This window comes from Bufo gargarizans, chromosome 2, assembly GCF_014858855.1.
Source record: "Bufo gargarizans isolate SCDJY-AF-19 chromosome 2, ASM1485885v1, whole genome shotgun sequence".
NCBI lineage: Eukaryota > Metazoa > Chordata > Amphibia > Anura > Bufonidae > Bufo > Bufo gargarizans.
Genome location: NC_058081.1, coordinates 482,104,019 through 482,118,763, shown reverse-complemented (window position 1 = coordinate 482,118,763; position 14,745 = coordinate 482,104,019). Strand labels below are relative to the sequence as shown.

Genomic DNA, 14,745 nt, shown 5'->3' with positions numbered 1-14,745 from the left:
AGCAGGAGAACCTCAGAAGTCCAAGTAGAGAGTAGAAGGTTGAATGTCTTTAGATAAATATTTAACATACTGGTTGTTGTTGTGGTTCAATTATTATTGTTAAGACAGTATAAAGGTCTGACTATGATGACAATTATATATATTGAGTTTTTGTTTAGGTAAAGCTTCACTGACCTGCTTTGGTTTCAGTACCTAAGATATCACCACCACTAAGACTTCTAACTCTTACAGTTAAAAAAGGTCAACAATATCATTTGTAATATGGAGAAGGTTTCCACACCTGTGAATCCAAGCCTGCATTTTTGGCAGAAAATGTTGGACGAGGAGCTTGTACTACAATCTTGTTTCGAGGTGATGAACCCATTGTATTCGAAAATGGAACCGGAGATAATGGAGAGACATGACTGGTTGGTGTCCTTCTTCCAAAGCTGGGAGGAGTATCAGACACTGGAGATGGTGACATATTGATAGAAGAAGGTGATCGGATAGACTGGAAATAAGATGGAGAATACATAGTAGGAGAAGGAACTATAGGGGAGGTTGGGCATGATGTTTGGCTGGTAAACCGATGTGATTCAAGCACCATGGGTTTGGGTGGAGGTGCAGCTTTGGGAAGTGTGCTCAAAGGATCTTTAGCTGGTGAGAGGATGAACAAAGAAGACTGAAGTTGGTATGGCTGGCGTTTAGATATTTCAAGTTCCTTTTGCGATTGCACAATCTCTGAGGCAGTATTATTTACAGGTGTAGAGGCAGGAAGCTTAGGTGATATTTGGTTATTATTGGGTTGTTGACTAAATGGAGGAGGTGGTGTTTTGGAGGAAAACTTCCAAGATGGTGGCAGAGACATTGTAGGAGAAGGAGATCGGATGGAGTCTAATGGTTTTGGGCTCTCTACCACAAAACGTTCCATTCTGGACTGTCTCCTTGCAAACAGTTCTGCACCTTTCCCTTTATCATCTGAAAGGACTTGAATGGGCATAGGTGGGGGCTTTTGACTTATTCCAGGGGACTTTAGACTGGATGACCAATCGGGCATTTTATTAGCTTGATCAGAATTGTTTGCTGCATTAGGTGATTTATTCAGAAAATTTGATGCTTCTGCTCCAAGAGCAAATGGCTCGTCTTCAGTTGATACATCTCCATGCACCTTATGTTTTCGTCTTTCATCTGCATTTTGCACCATTGATAGAAGTTCTGGATTAGGTGCCATCTTTGGCTTCTCAATAAATGTGAACATTGATTTCTTAGATCCCTTACGTGCTGATATTGCTTCTAGAATACCAGTCTTTTGCTCTGGTGTATGTTTTGTTTCTCTGTGGTTGATCACTTGTTGCACAGGGGTAACATGTGCTGGTTCTATGGGATATAAAGCTGAGTAAGCAGGAGGAGATCGAATACGTGTGACTGGAGGAGGACTTGATAAAGTTTCTGCATAAGTAGGTGGTGGAGGGAGGTCAATAGAAGGACTTTTTTCTGAAGAACACATGCTTATCTTGGCAGATGAGTGACCTCCAAAAGGTTTAGCTGTTCTGTTGCTTATAGATTTTGGTTTTGATAAAGTAAGATGTACTTCACAGTATTGTGTGTTTGGTGAGCCATTTTGCCCTTTCTTAACAGGTGGTTCTGTTTCTTGGTTAGTTTGAATAACTAAACCATTACTGTTAGAGGTTGACACAATTAAAGATTCCTTAAGATATGCACTAAGAGGTCCTTGATGATCTTCCTCTGAAGCACTTGGTGAAGGTGCTCGTTTATCTACAGAAGGGAAATCAGTATCTTTGTTCTCATCTTCCCAGACATCGTCAGTTTCACCTGTGCTTCCATGGTTGGTTCCTGTCTCTTCCATACTTAAGAAATGTAAGGGTTTCCTAGAGGCAAGATCTGAAAGTTTTACACCATGTTGGGCCTGGCTTGGCCTTTGTGCTCCAGATTGTTGTGCAAGTTTCTTTTCCTCAAGAGCTTTTAGCTTTTGACGACGTCGGTGAAACAGCTGAGCTCCTCTCGAACAACTTCCCGAAGGGCTTAACTGGGAAGCATTGTTATCACTAAGCAATTGTGCTTCCCTCAATTCTTTCTCGGTAAGACTGAAGCTCCTTGGAATATCTATGAAAAACAAGAGAACATAGTTGCTTAACTTTAAAGCATATATCACAAATAAAGTATTACTAAACTAATGGGGAACATGAAGGAATCACAATAGTTAAAGGAATTTTCTTGAATGAACAACAAGCAAGTTTTAGTATTGAGAAATCACATAGTTATGTCTAATATAGACCCTTTGAAATATATAATATCTCAACAGTTTACTGTTTATAAAGTGCTCAAGAATCAGGGATGAGAAAGATGCAGACAGCAGCATTGACTATGTACCCAGAGCTACATTGCATTTACATTATCACGATACAATATATGCCTACTATACAGGAAGTTGGACATGGACCACAACTGAAAATGGAGCTCCCCATCTAATGTTGGCTTGTTCCTCCACATGCTCTACCATAATGGAAAAGTAGAACTTGTCCATACCTACTCTCCCAGAAAAAGATGTAATGTAAAGCTTTAGTAAAAAATCTGTAACAGGGCCTCTACCTACCACATGTAATTTATAATACTGGTGTCTTAGTGGCTACTAGGCATGCTCAGGCACCAGGACCCACGTTCCCTATGGCCATAGCCTGTTTAATACCAGTTCTCTTCTATGTATATGTGTCTATAGAATAAATGTGATTTCTATATCACTGGTATATTATTTCTAAATTCATGACATAAGACAGGCTAGGGCTACATGACAACTGCTGGTAAAATTGCACTTGTGACCTAAATAGTTTCTTATCAGAGAAAAAGCTGCATGCAACTTGCAATAATCACCAAAACCCAACCATATCAGTATTCTTCCAATTTTATTCCAATGATTCCATTATTATGATTCTATGCAATTATTCCATGATTATACTCTTGGCTTGCACTGTAAAGCCCTAGCTTTATATAATAGGTGTGAATATAATGTATGGGTGGATGTTATTATGTAACACTGTATCCAATATATTGTAATAGACTTTACTGCACATACAAAAGTAACCGCAAGAATAAAGGGATTTATAATATAACTTGTGTTAGTTTCCTGGCATAAAAAAGTCACAAATATCATCTGGTACTGGGTGGGCAGGTCTTAGTGGAGAGTCGTGCCCTTTGCTGCACATCATATCTACTATCAGTTATGCCAGCACCTGGAATAAATTACTATGCACATTTAGTCCAGCGTAGATTTGCTTATCTGGTCAACAAACTGTCAGATGATACACCAAATTTATTAAGAGGCCTATGCCTTGACGCATCGAACTATGAAGAACAAATGGTCCATACATAACAATTCAAGTAAACCCAATGGGGTTCCCAGACTATAATGTCCTGTTTGCACTAAATATGTATACAGGTGAAACTCGAAAAATTAGAATATCGTGCAAAAGTCCATTTATTTCAGTAATGCAAATTAAAAGGAATTTCATTAATGCAGCTTAAAATTCGAATTTTGTGAAAATTTTAAATATTCTAGGCTCAAAGTGTCACACTCTAGTAAGCTAATTAATCCATACCCCCTGAGCAAAGGGGACCTCAAAATTGTGACTTTGGGGTTTCATAAGCTGTAAGCCATACTCATCCAAATTATAACAAATAAATATCTCGCCTTGCATGTAATGAGTCTCATATATTAGTTTCACCATTTAAGTTGCATTACTGAAATAAATGAACTTTGCACGATATTCTAATTTTCACCTGTATATACACTGAACAAAAATATAAACACAACACTTTCGGTTTTGCTCCCATTTGGCATGAGCTGAACTCAAAGATCTGAAACATTTTCTACATACACAAAAGACCCATTATTCTCAAATATTGTTTACGAATCTGTCTAAATCTGTGTTAGTGAGCACTTCTCCTTTGCTGAGATAATCCATCCCACCTCATAGGTGCTGATTAGACAACATGAATATTGCACAGGTGTGCCTTAGACTGCCCAATAATAAAAGGCCACTCTGAAATGTGCAGTTTGATCACACAGCACAATACCACAGATGTCGCAACGTTTGAGGGAGCGTGCAATTGGCATGCTGACTGCAGGAATGTCTACCAGAGCTGTTGCCCAATGCAATGAATGTTCATTTCTCTACCACAAGCCGTCTCCAAAGGCGTTTCAGAGAATTTAGCAATATATCCAACCGGCCTCACAACCGCAGACCACATGTAACCACACCAGCCCAGGACCTCCACATCCAGCATGTTCACCTCCATGATCGTCTGAGACCAGCCACCCGGACAGCTGCAGCAACAATCGGTTTGCATAACCAAAGAATTTCTGCACAAACTGTCAGAAACCGTCTCAGGGAAGGTCATCTGCATGCTCGTTGTCCTCATCGGGGTCTGGACCTGATTGCAGTTCGTCGTCGTAACCGACTTTAGCGGGCAAATGCTCACATTCAATGACGTCTGGCACGTTGGAGAGGCGTTCTGTTCATGGATGAGTCCCGGTTTTCACTGTTCAGGGCAGATGGCAGACAGCGTGCGTGGCGTCGTGTGGGTGAGCGGATTGCTGACGTCAACGTTGTGGATCAAGTGGCCCATGGTGGCGGTGGGGTCATGGTATGGGCAGGCGTATGTTATGGACAACGAACACAGGTGCATTTTATTGATGGCATTTTGAATACACAGAGATTCCGTGACGAGATCCTGAGGCCCATTGTTGTGCCATTCATCCACGACCATCACCTCATCTTGCAGCATGATAATGCTCAGCCCCATATTGCAAGGATCTGTACACAATTCCTGAAAGATGAAAACATCCCAGTTCTTGCATGGCCAGTATACTCACCGGACATGTCACCCATTGAGCATGTTTGGGATGCTCTGGATTGGCGTATACGACAGCGTGCTCCAGTTCCTGCCAATATTCTGCAACTTCGCACAGTTATTGAAGAGTAGTGGACCACAGGCCACAATCATCAACCTAATAAACTCTATGCAACGGAGATGTGTTGCACTGCATGAGGCAAATGGTGGCCACAGCAGATACTGACTGGTTTTCTGCCCCCCCCCCCCCTCCCCAGTAAGGCAAAACTGTGCACATTTCAGAAAGGTCCTTTATTGTGGGCAGTCTAAGGCGCACCTGTGCAATATTCATGCTGTCTAATCAGCACTTTGATAGGCCACACCTGTGAGGTGGGATGGATTATCTCGGCAAAGGAGAAGTGCTCACTAACACAGATTTAGACAGATTTGTGAACAATATTTGAGAGTAATGGGTCTTTTGTGTATGTAGAAAATGCTACAAAACTATACATTTTATAAATTACACACAACTGACAGACAATCATTACCCTACTGCACAGCAAAAGGCTCTCAGATGCCCATCTGTGGTCTGTGTGAACACCTAAGATCCTCTGGCAAGGGACTTTTATGCCATGACTAAGATCGTTTCACATGCTCGAAACATGTTGGCGTTTTCAATATTTTACCTGACAATTTTCATGGATTAAATAAAGGAATTGTATATATTTTCATTGCTGGAACTCTGGATTCTATATTTCACATGCAAGTCGGATGACCAGCCCTGTATTGTTCTGTGTATGAAGAAGGATTACAAGGAGTCGTGAGTTCAGGTGAGTTCTTTAATTTATTACTTTCTGTGCTTTCCCTGAAGGGAGCCTCTCCTGCACTTGTGCTGAACATGTCCGTTTACCACTCAGCACATGCGCAGAAGAGAATCTGTCCACTGAGCACATAAAGGGGTGACATGGCTAAATCACAGTACAGCTGCCACCTTGTGCCCTATGCACACAATGACAGATAGTATCGTAGCATAATGATTTTTATTAATTATTGGGTTGTTGGCTATTTTGTTAGTTGCTTATAATGAATATACTTTATATATTTGTAGCATTTGGTTATATATATATATATACACAGACATTGTAGGTATTAGGCATTTCTCTGTATGAGATGCCAGTATTTTTTAGTCTCTCAGAGCACAGTCTTCTTGGTCATTAATGCTAGCTAGATGGTAGAAGAAGGAGTAGACATCTAAGAGAAGCATCCTAATGCAGATGAAGAATGAATGGAATGCGAGGACAGTCAAAGCATATATTTCATAATATTTTTTGTTTGCAACCTTTATGTCTGGAAAGTATGAAGGTCAGGACGTTCTTATCTCACTGACGTTGCTTTCTTTACATGGGTACTCTTTTGTCTGTTCTTTATTCTTTCAAAGAAAGGGGGAAACCCAACCTACCAGAGACATATCAAGCTACTCAATGATAGGGGTGTGACAGCACCAGTAGAGGGCACTATTTTGCAGTTTGCTATGGGGCACTCTGTTTTATGTACACTACTGGTAAAAAATAAGAAATTATGGGACATAATTATATGTATAGTTTGTGGAATGGGACTTTGACTACCTTCACTTTCTATAAACTTTTGTCTATCCATAAATATATTTAAAAAAACTGTACAGTGGCAATATATAGTGTTTAGAGCCGAATCACTACTATTGATTGTGTTCTCATACAACTCAATGGTCTCTTATGATAATTTTTTAGCTCATCTAATAACTTACTCTTAGAGAATATTTGAGATTTGAAGCTGATTTTATGACAGTTACATATTTTGTGCTATTATGTATTACCGGTACTAAAGTTGGTACTAAAAGATGGTGATCACTGGCTGTACCGTCTCCCATAGCCTCAGAAGGCAAGCTGGGATGTACAGTATATTGCACACTACCAGTGATGGATACATAGGAACATTTACAGTGCTAACTCCAGACAGATAAAGGCTCACTTTAGGATCCTAGCTCCGCGGTGATTTGCGGACATGTGCAAGTCATTATGAAATCATGTGTCATGACTGCAGTGCTTTTCTGAGATTAAAAAACGCAAGTGACCTTACAATGGTCACTAAAATCCTACTTTTTATTTATGATTTCTTGGCATTGCAGATGGGGTATTTCCGCAATGCTCATTCATTTAATGGAATATGACACTAATTCAAATGCAGTTAGTGGTTGTAATATATGGCATACTTGTTATTTTCACATACGCTAATTGACTTCTGTTGACATAGCAGTGCACTCATTCCAACCCAAATCGCTTTCCGTCAGGGCACAGGAAGCCTGGTCCCTGCTATGTCTGCATACAACAAAAGTGCCACATACAGCTATTATCTCCAGTCCACTAGACGTCTATATGTTCTGAATAGAAACAGAGAATGGCTAATTATCTAGGAAGTTACCAGCAGATTGTAAATGCGATAAAATGACTGAGGCATTGATGAAGAATGAAAAACTAAAGTTATGCATGTATAATACAGCAATACCTGACGCATATGTCAACTCAAGTCCTACATCATTAGAATAGCGAAGACAGACTTCTGTGGGATTTTGTCGCAGTAACAGCATCCTTCTGGGGTTTTTTTTTATCTGAAAAATGTCCATAGGAAATGTTTGCTTGTGACAACTCAAGTCCTGTCACCAATGGGCCCCCCTTTATTACCTTCTGTTTAATGACTAGTCAGTGCTCCTGCCAAATCTTTGGTCATTCAACAGTCTCAGTGAAGTTTTTATTCTTCAAGAAAATGTGCCACCCATTAGTAAATAATTATTATCTACACAGTTCACATTATTATGACCACCCAGAGAAACTGTCGTGTGCAGCCCGGACAGCAGCTAGATGGGCTGGGAGTGACTCATTTAGGTACTGGTAGGTTTTCACAGGTATCTGGAGCCATGCTGACTGCAGTGCATCCCACAGCTGCTTGTGGAAGGATCCACAGAGTGAACATGATGACCGAGGTGGTCCCACAGATGCTCAATTGGGTTCAAGTCTGGGGACTTAGGGGGTGAGGGTAGTACTTAGAAGTCTTGGCCATGCTCTTTCAACCAATATCACAGATTTCTAGTCATGTGAAATGTTGTATTGTCCTGCTGGAACATCCCATGTGCCCCAAGGAAGACAGACAAATCAGCAAGAGTGTACATGACCTGCAAGTATGGATTCATACCCAAATTGGTAAAGAATGCCTTCTACATGGATAAGTAGGCCCAGAGGATGCCATGAAAACATTCCCCAGACCTTAACGCTACCAGCACAAGCTTGTGTTTTTCCATTGATGACTGCAGGGTGTTTGTTCTCTCGCCTGACAAGCCAATGTCTATCCATTAGATGAACAGAAAATATGATTGATCAGAGAAGGCATCCTGTTGCCAATCAGCAGGAGTCCAATTCTGATACTGCCGTGCAAATAGAAGCCTTTTTTCTGCTGCTGCAACTTCCTTAGCAGAGGTGCAGTGACCATCCCTCTCCTTCGGAGCCCCATACACTGTAGGGTTTGCTGAACTGTTGTTTTAGACACACGTCTGGTAGCCCTCTGGTTCATTTTGGCAGTGAGCTTCTACACTGTAGCATGGTGGTTCACCCTCCCACACCTTCGTAGCTGAAATTCACCTCACATTAATGGCACATGGTGCTGTGCAGTTTCCATGTCTCTTATTCGCAGTAGTGCCATTTGTCCACTCAAGATACACTATCAGTACAGCAGCATATGAACAGTTCACAAAGTGCACAGTTGAAAAAATACTACCAACCTTGTCCTGAAAACCAATAATCACCCCTTTTTGCAACTATGATAAATTTCCCCTTTTACCCATGACAGCAATTAGGGATATATGTGCAGAGAGCCTATCACACACCTTATATACCCACCAAGCCAGCTCACCACACATTACTTCCTTCATGATCTACATGCTGCCAACGAAGAAAGTAGGAAGTGGTCATAATAATGTGCTTCGACTGAGTATTAGCTTGTAAATTATATTTACAAGGGATATTGAGCCCAAGAAGAGTTTGTCTATAATGATTGTTGGTCCTATGGACCTTATTACAGCTGATAAATCCTTGATCTTATTTTTACTACTTTAAAATGTTTCATGTTAAGGACAGGTTAAGCATTCTAGAACTTTACATTGTGACGTTGATTTGATACCTGCTTTGTCTGCCACCATGCCAAATATCTTTGGTCAAATTTTAAATGATTTGCCATCCCTACTGTAAGTAGCTTTTGCTCATTTTGTCTTCAAAGGAACCACACGTTTCCAAAGAACCTTGGGGTTGGGAAACACTGTTCTAGAGGAAAGCAGGGATCAAATTATTATACTGGACTATGTAATTCTTTGAACATTTATACTGATGTTTCATATACATATACTGATGCCAATAACACAAAATTTCTGATGTGTCACAGAAGCATGACCCTTCACAATCATCTTGACTCCTGGATAGGCCCAACATAGTATTTTGCAGGAACCTAAGATGGGACAGAAGAAATCTCTACAATGCCAATTTTCAGGTAAGTCAATCTTTGGGCATGTGAAGCCTCATAACTACATTGTGTCCAAAAGTTGAATGTACCATTTCTTATTTTTCATCAGGAAAATCGAGGTCAGAGACACTTTCCCTCTGAACCTTCAATTTTGCTGCCCCATCAGTATCAGTTTCTGAACTAAAGTTTAAGACTCAACCAGGGTCCAGCTTCTTCACTGGTCGAAATCTCACTCAGACTGAAGCCATTTCAAATAATTGTTTCTACTTAATTGCATCATAGTTTTACATAAGGACCTCATCCAGGACCATTCATTTTTTTTGCTATGGAGTACTTTTTGCTCCCTACCAGTTCCATCCCTTTCTTCATATGTCCCAGTTCCGTGACATTTTTTGCACCTGCCTCACACCCTGTCTTCTATGAAAACAAGTTCCATATTGGATTTGCAGTATATTAGAGTGGCATAAAGTGCTTGCTTGCTTCTTCAGATGGATTTTCAGATGCCTCCATACCCTCATAAGGGAGTCATAAAAGCTCTATACCCACATCATTTCTACAAAGTTGGGCAAGAAGAGTGAGTAGGAGTGAGTAGGAGAAGGGTCCAGCCAATTAGAGGTGATGAGGTCTGGATGACTCTGTGGAAAACTGATGCAAGCTTCTTCCAAAACTGAACTTTTGGGTTAAATTTCCCCTTAAGACTTTGCATATCGGGAGACTTTAACTGATTTTCTTTACAGCAGTATCCAATCTATATAAATGTTTTGTGCTGGATTTAATATGTGAATAATTAGACGAAGAAATAGCCAAGTTAACTAAAACTAAATATATAAAGTGACACTTTTACTCCATTCCTCTTAGACGAAGCTGAGGTTTCCACTGGCTGCTTGAAAGTGAGTTTCTTGGAATATGGATCTATTTTAAGGCTGGTTTATTCTGATCCATAATTGACACCATATGTGAACATACAGCATCTGCTGAGAATGCTGGGTAAACTGGTCTGCTGGAAAATTCTTCAATATTGTTACTATGCCTTTGCATCCTAGAAGGTGATGTTTCATGTACATGACACTGCTGTCTTTTTAATTGCATCAGTTGTTTTTAATGCTACTCTATGCCCATCAGGGCACCATGCTTCGTCTACAAGCTAATGAATAAATCATAAATGTTTTATAAGCCTAATAAATCTCAAATACAGTTTCATTATTCTATTAGTCTGACATATGATAGCCATTTTAATAACCTAGCTGTTATGGAAACTGGATGTGCTGTCCGCATCTGCATTTCCGCCGGAGCGCGCCGCCGATCTTCCGGTCCGCGGCTATGGAAAAAAATAGAACATGTCCTATTCTTGTACGCATTTGCGGATAAGAATAGGCATTTCTTGGGGGTGTCAGGAGGGTGTATTGCGGATCTGCAATACACTACGGACTCTTACAATAGATAATGGTCTTGAAGAGGTCCCCATCCCCTCTATTAATTTAAGGTTTCCTAAAAGACTATTTGAAAATGAGTTTTTGAAACTTGAGGACCTGTTTCAGATGACCCATAATCTATGTTTTCAGCTCCACGACCCTGTGATTTACCAAAACCAAGATCTATGAAATATCAGAAGACAATGGCTTTGCTTCAGAGAACAGTTTTACCTCAGAAATGCATCTGAATATCCAGCGATACCGCAAGGAATGTAAAATGCTGTATTTTATGTTACTTTTGAGAAAAACTATTTTAATTCGATATCCTCTTTTCCTTTTTGTCATGGCCAAAACCAACATATTTTTATTGGCTGCATGTGCAAGCAGGGAGTGAGAGAGAGACATGGAACAGATTTGTGAAGCTCGGCCATGACAAATATGGCCGACATCTTAATCCAAATCCTACAATTTAATGGATGATAAACGCGCTGGTTGGAGACACCGGTAATCACACTCACTTACAATAACAGTAGAGTATTAGAGGGGTTTTGCAGCTTATAATTTCACTTATAAATGTACAAATCATTAGAGCGTGCCTGCTGCTTTCTAACAATGGAGGAAAACATTTGTTAGCTTTATCAATGTTAAAAAAAAATACTGGACTAATGCAAACATTATTTAACTATATCAATGGAAATATTGCTGCTTTCCACTGTAATTCTCACTAATTTCTAGGTTGTTACTCAACCCTCTGCATCTCTGGTCTCTTCACTTTCTGTGGGCAGGCAGCAGCTTGTTCTATTTGACCATCAAGCAGCTGCATTTCCCAGGAGTGCACTGCAGTCAGCTCTTGATAAACCCTGTCCCATCTGGTTATCTAAGCTTTGTCCTCTTGAATAGAAAATAGGTTCCTGACACACAGCCCCAGAGGTTCCACTAATGAAGAGTGGCAACCCCCCACCGCCCTCCACCCCAATTTAATTCTCCACTGTCTAGAGAGAGATATAGCAATATACTCCTACGAATGAGTGCTTTACAATGAGATCACTGTGCCAACACTGAGAACAGAGAAGCTACTGAGCATGTTAGTGCAACACTGAATGTAGGATAAAGTGGACAAAAATAATGGCCACATGAGAAACAGCAGGGGGCGCTACCAGAAAGAAAAATGTAATGTACATGAAAACGGAACAATCTGAATTATGGGGTGTATGAAAAGTTATGGAACTCTCTACTACACTTTTAATGTGTTTCAATTCCTCAGCAAGATCTCTCGTTTCTGTCACTGAATAGAAGCATTCTGCTCACGGAGGACCTTTAGAACAAACCCTCAACTGTGATTATTATGTCTGTACAGCTTTCAGTATATGAAAACAATTAGGTTACTATTCACTGACAGCAAGTCAAGGTTTTGAAAACAGTAAGGAATTGAAGCACAGAGTAAGGGCTCATTCACAGACCATTGGTGTCCCGTGCCCGTCCTGTGAAACGCAAATTGCGGTCCGCAATGCACAGGCACCTTCCATGGGGCAGGCACATGGGGATCGAAGACCCATTCACGTAAATGGGTCGGCGATCCCTCCGTTCCGCAAAAAGATAAAGCATGTTCTATCTTTTTGCGGTGTGGAGGCACGGAACGGAACCCCAGAAAGCGCTCTGTAGTGCTTCCGTAGTGTTCCGTTCCGTGCTTCCGTTCCGCATCTCCGGATTTGCGGACCCATTGAAATGAATGGGTCCGCATCCGTGATGCGGAATGACAACGGAATGGTGCCCGTGTATTGCGGGTCCGCAAATGCGGTCCGCAATACGGAAACGAGACACCAATGGTTGTGTGAACGAGCCCTTAAATGACAAACTCAGCTCTTCTACATTTGTATCATCTCTCTAAGGCCTCCTGCACACTAACGTGTGCGCCCTCGTGGCCGTGCTGCGGCCTGCAAATGCGAGCTGCAATGCATGAACACCGTCCGTGGGGCAGCCGCAGCGGATCGCGGACCCATTCACTTTAATGGGTCCGCGATCCGGCCGTTCCGCAAAAAAGATAGGACATGTTCTACCCTTTTGCGAAACGGAAGTACGGGACGAAAACCCACGGCAGCACTCCGTAGTGCTTCCGTAAGGTTCCTTTCCGTGCTTCCGTTCCGCACCATTCCGCATCTCCAGATTTGCGGACCCATTGAAGTGAATGGGTCCGCATCCGTGATTCGGAATGCACACGGAACGGTGCTCGTGTATTGCGGATCCGCAAATGAGGTCCGCAATACGGCAACGGGAAGCACATGTGTGCAGGAGGCCTAAGAGCTCATGATATCACCAGGACATGACGCAGCTGTAGGTGACAGGTAACAATAGCCACTGCACCCTGTTTCATGTTTATTTTTTGACATGAAAACGCGGCATTGCTTTCAAAGGGGAGCCAAAGTTTGTTTTTCTCAACATAAAAATGGGTCTCGGCTCACGAGGAGTTACATTCCACACCCTGCTGTACATTCCACAAATTTTATTGGTTTTAACGTTTGTCTGAATACCCTGTTACAGCAGGAAATGGGTTAAATACAGCTTTATGTAGAAGGTAACTACCTATTTACTCCCAGCCCTGCTCAAACAAGAACCTGTCTGCCTGTGGCTCAATGAACATGATACATATATATTTCTACAGGAAAGTGTGCACCCCTTCTAATCTCACTTCTTCTTTGGAGCAGTATAGGAAAAATGCTATGAAGAACGCAACACACATTGGCACTTGCATTATTTCAAGCAGGACACAAAAAATGGATGTTTATGGGACAAAAACATCATGCAGCAGTAAAAATAAAATAAAATTAAAACGCCATTAACTCCAATGATACATGTTTGCACTGCATTTGATATCTTGTAATACTGATGTAATGTAGCATTTTTTTGCCTACATTTTTTTGTAAATACCTCCAGTAAAAAAAAAAAGTAACACAAAAACTATGTATGAATTCAACCTAACAGGAAAGCAAAGCAGCGTGCCCACCTGACTGGTAAATCTGCCTTCTTAGGGTGCCTTCACATGGGGCAGATTTTGTGGCAGAAAATTAGAGGGGTAATCCAAGACTATTAAAAGCCCCCCATATCCCTGGGCCCCTCACACTGAATATACTTACCTCGCTCGACGCTCCCTGGGCTGTTCCTGGTCCCCGTACTGTCACGCCTGCTTCTCCCCATGCGTGGATGAAAACATCCGGTGTCAGTGGGGAGCAGGCAGGGACGGGGACGGGTGTCACTCACAATGCTAAGGAGGCTCGTCCTCGTCACCGCTTGCCATTGGCTGCTCCCCCTGACACCGGATGTTTTCATCTGCGCATGAGGAAAGGCAGCAAGGGTGGTGCGGGAACCAGGAGCGGCGCGGGGAGCCAGGTAAGTAGATTTAATGTCAGGGGCCCGGCCGTATGAGGGCATTTAATAGTCTTGGATAACCTCTTTAATCGACTGAAAATCAGTCCCATTCATTTGAAAGGGGCAGCAAGCACATGGATTTCTGCAAGCCCCATTAGGGGAATGGAACTGATTTTCAGTCTCTGAATTTTCTGCCACAAAATCTGCCCCATGTGAAGGCGTCCTTATTCAGCAATGTTGCAGCCATGGCACAAAAAGCAGGTTTGTCATACAGGAGTCTTAGAAAGTTGGGTGCAAACCCCCATGCATGCTGAAATGACAGCCATAGTGGTTGTAGCACAGTTCGCAGGCTGGATTCAGATGGATGTATTTTGTCTGTATTCTGGATTTAATACCCAGACCCCTGTGGTTATACTGTAGAGATGTTACACCACCACAAATGCCTATGGTGTTGTAAATTTGGTTCAGCAGAATCACAGGGGAGATACGGTCAAAATATGGGCACTTTCATAAATGCAGTATCAACTGACACAAAGAGATGCAAATGCACTCCACCGACACAATCAGTGCCCTCATTATAAGGAGGATGAATATAATGACA

The 14,745-nt window shown here is 41.6% G+C and overlaps 1 protein-coding gene across 3 annotated transcripts in view; it reads right to left on the bottom strand.

Moving 5' to 3' along the window:
• The window catches only part of SYNPO (synaptopodin), a 124,885-nt gene that overhangs the window by 21,055 nt on the left and 89,085 nt on the right, over positions 1 to 14,745 (bottom strand). For all 3 annotated transcript variants that reach the window (XM_044281138.1, XM_044281137.1, XM_044281140.1), the window contains one exon: positions 281 to 2,103. In XM_044281138.1, coding sequence (XP_044137073.1) covers positions 281 to 2,103 — 1,823 coding nt within the window. The remainder of the gene's footprint in view (positions 1 to 280; positions 2,104 to 14,745) is intronic.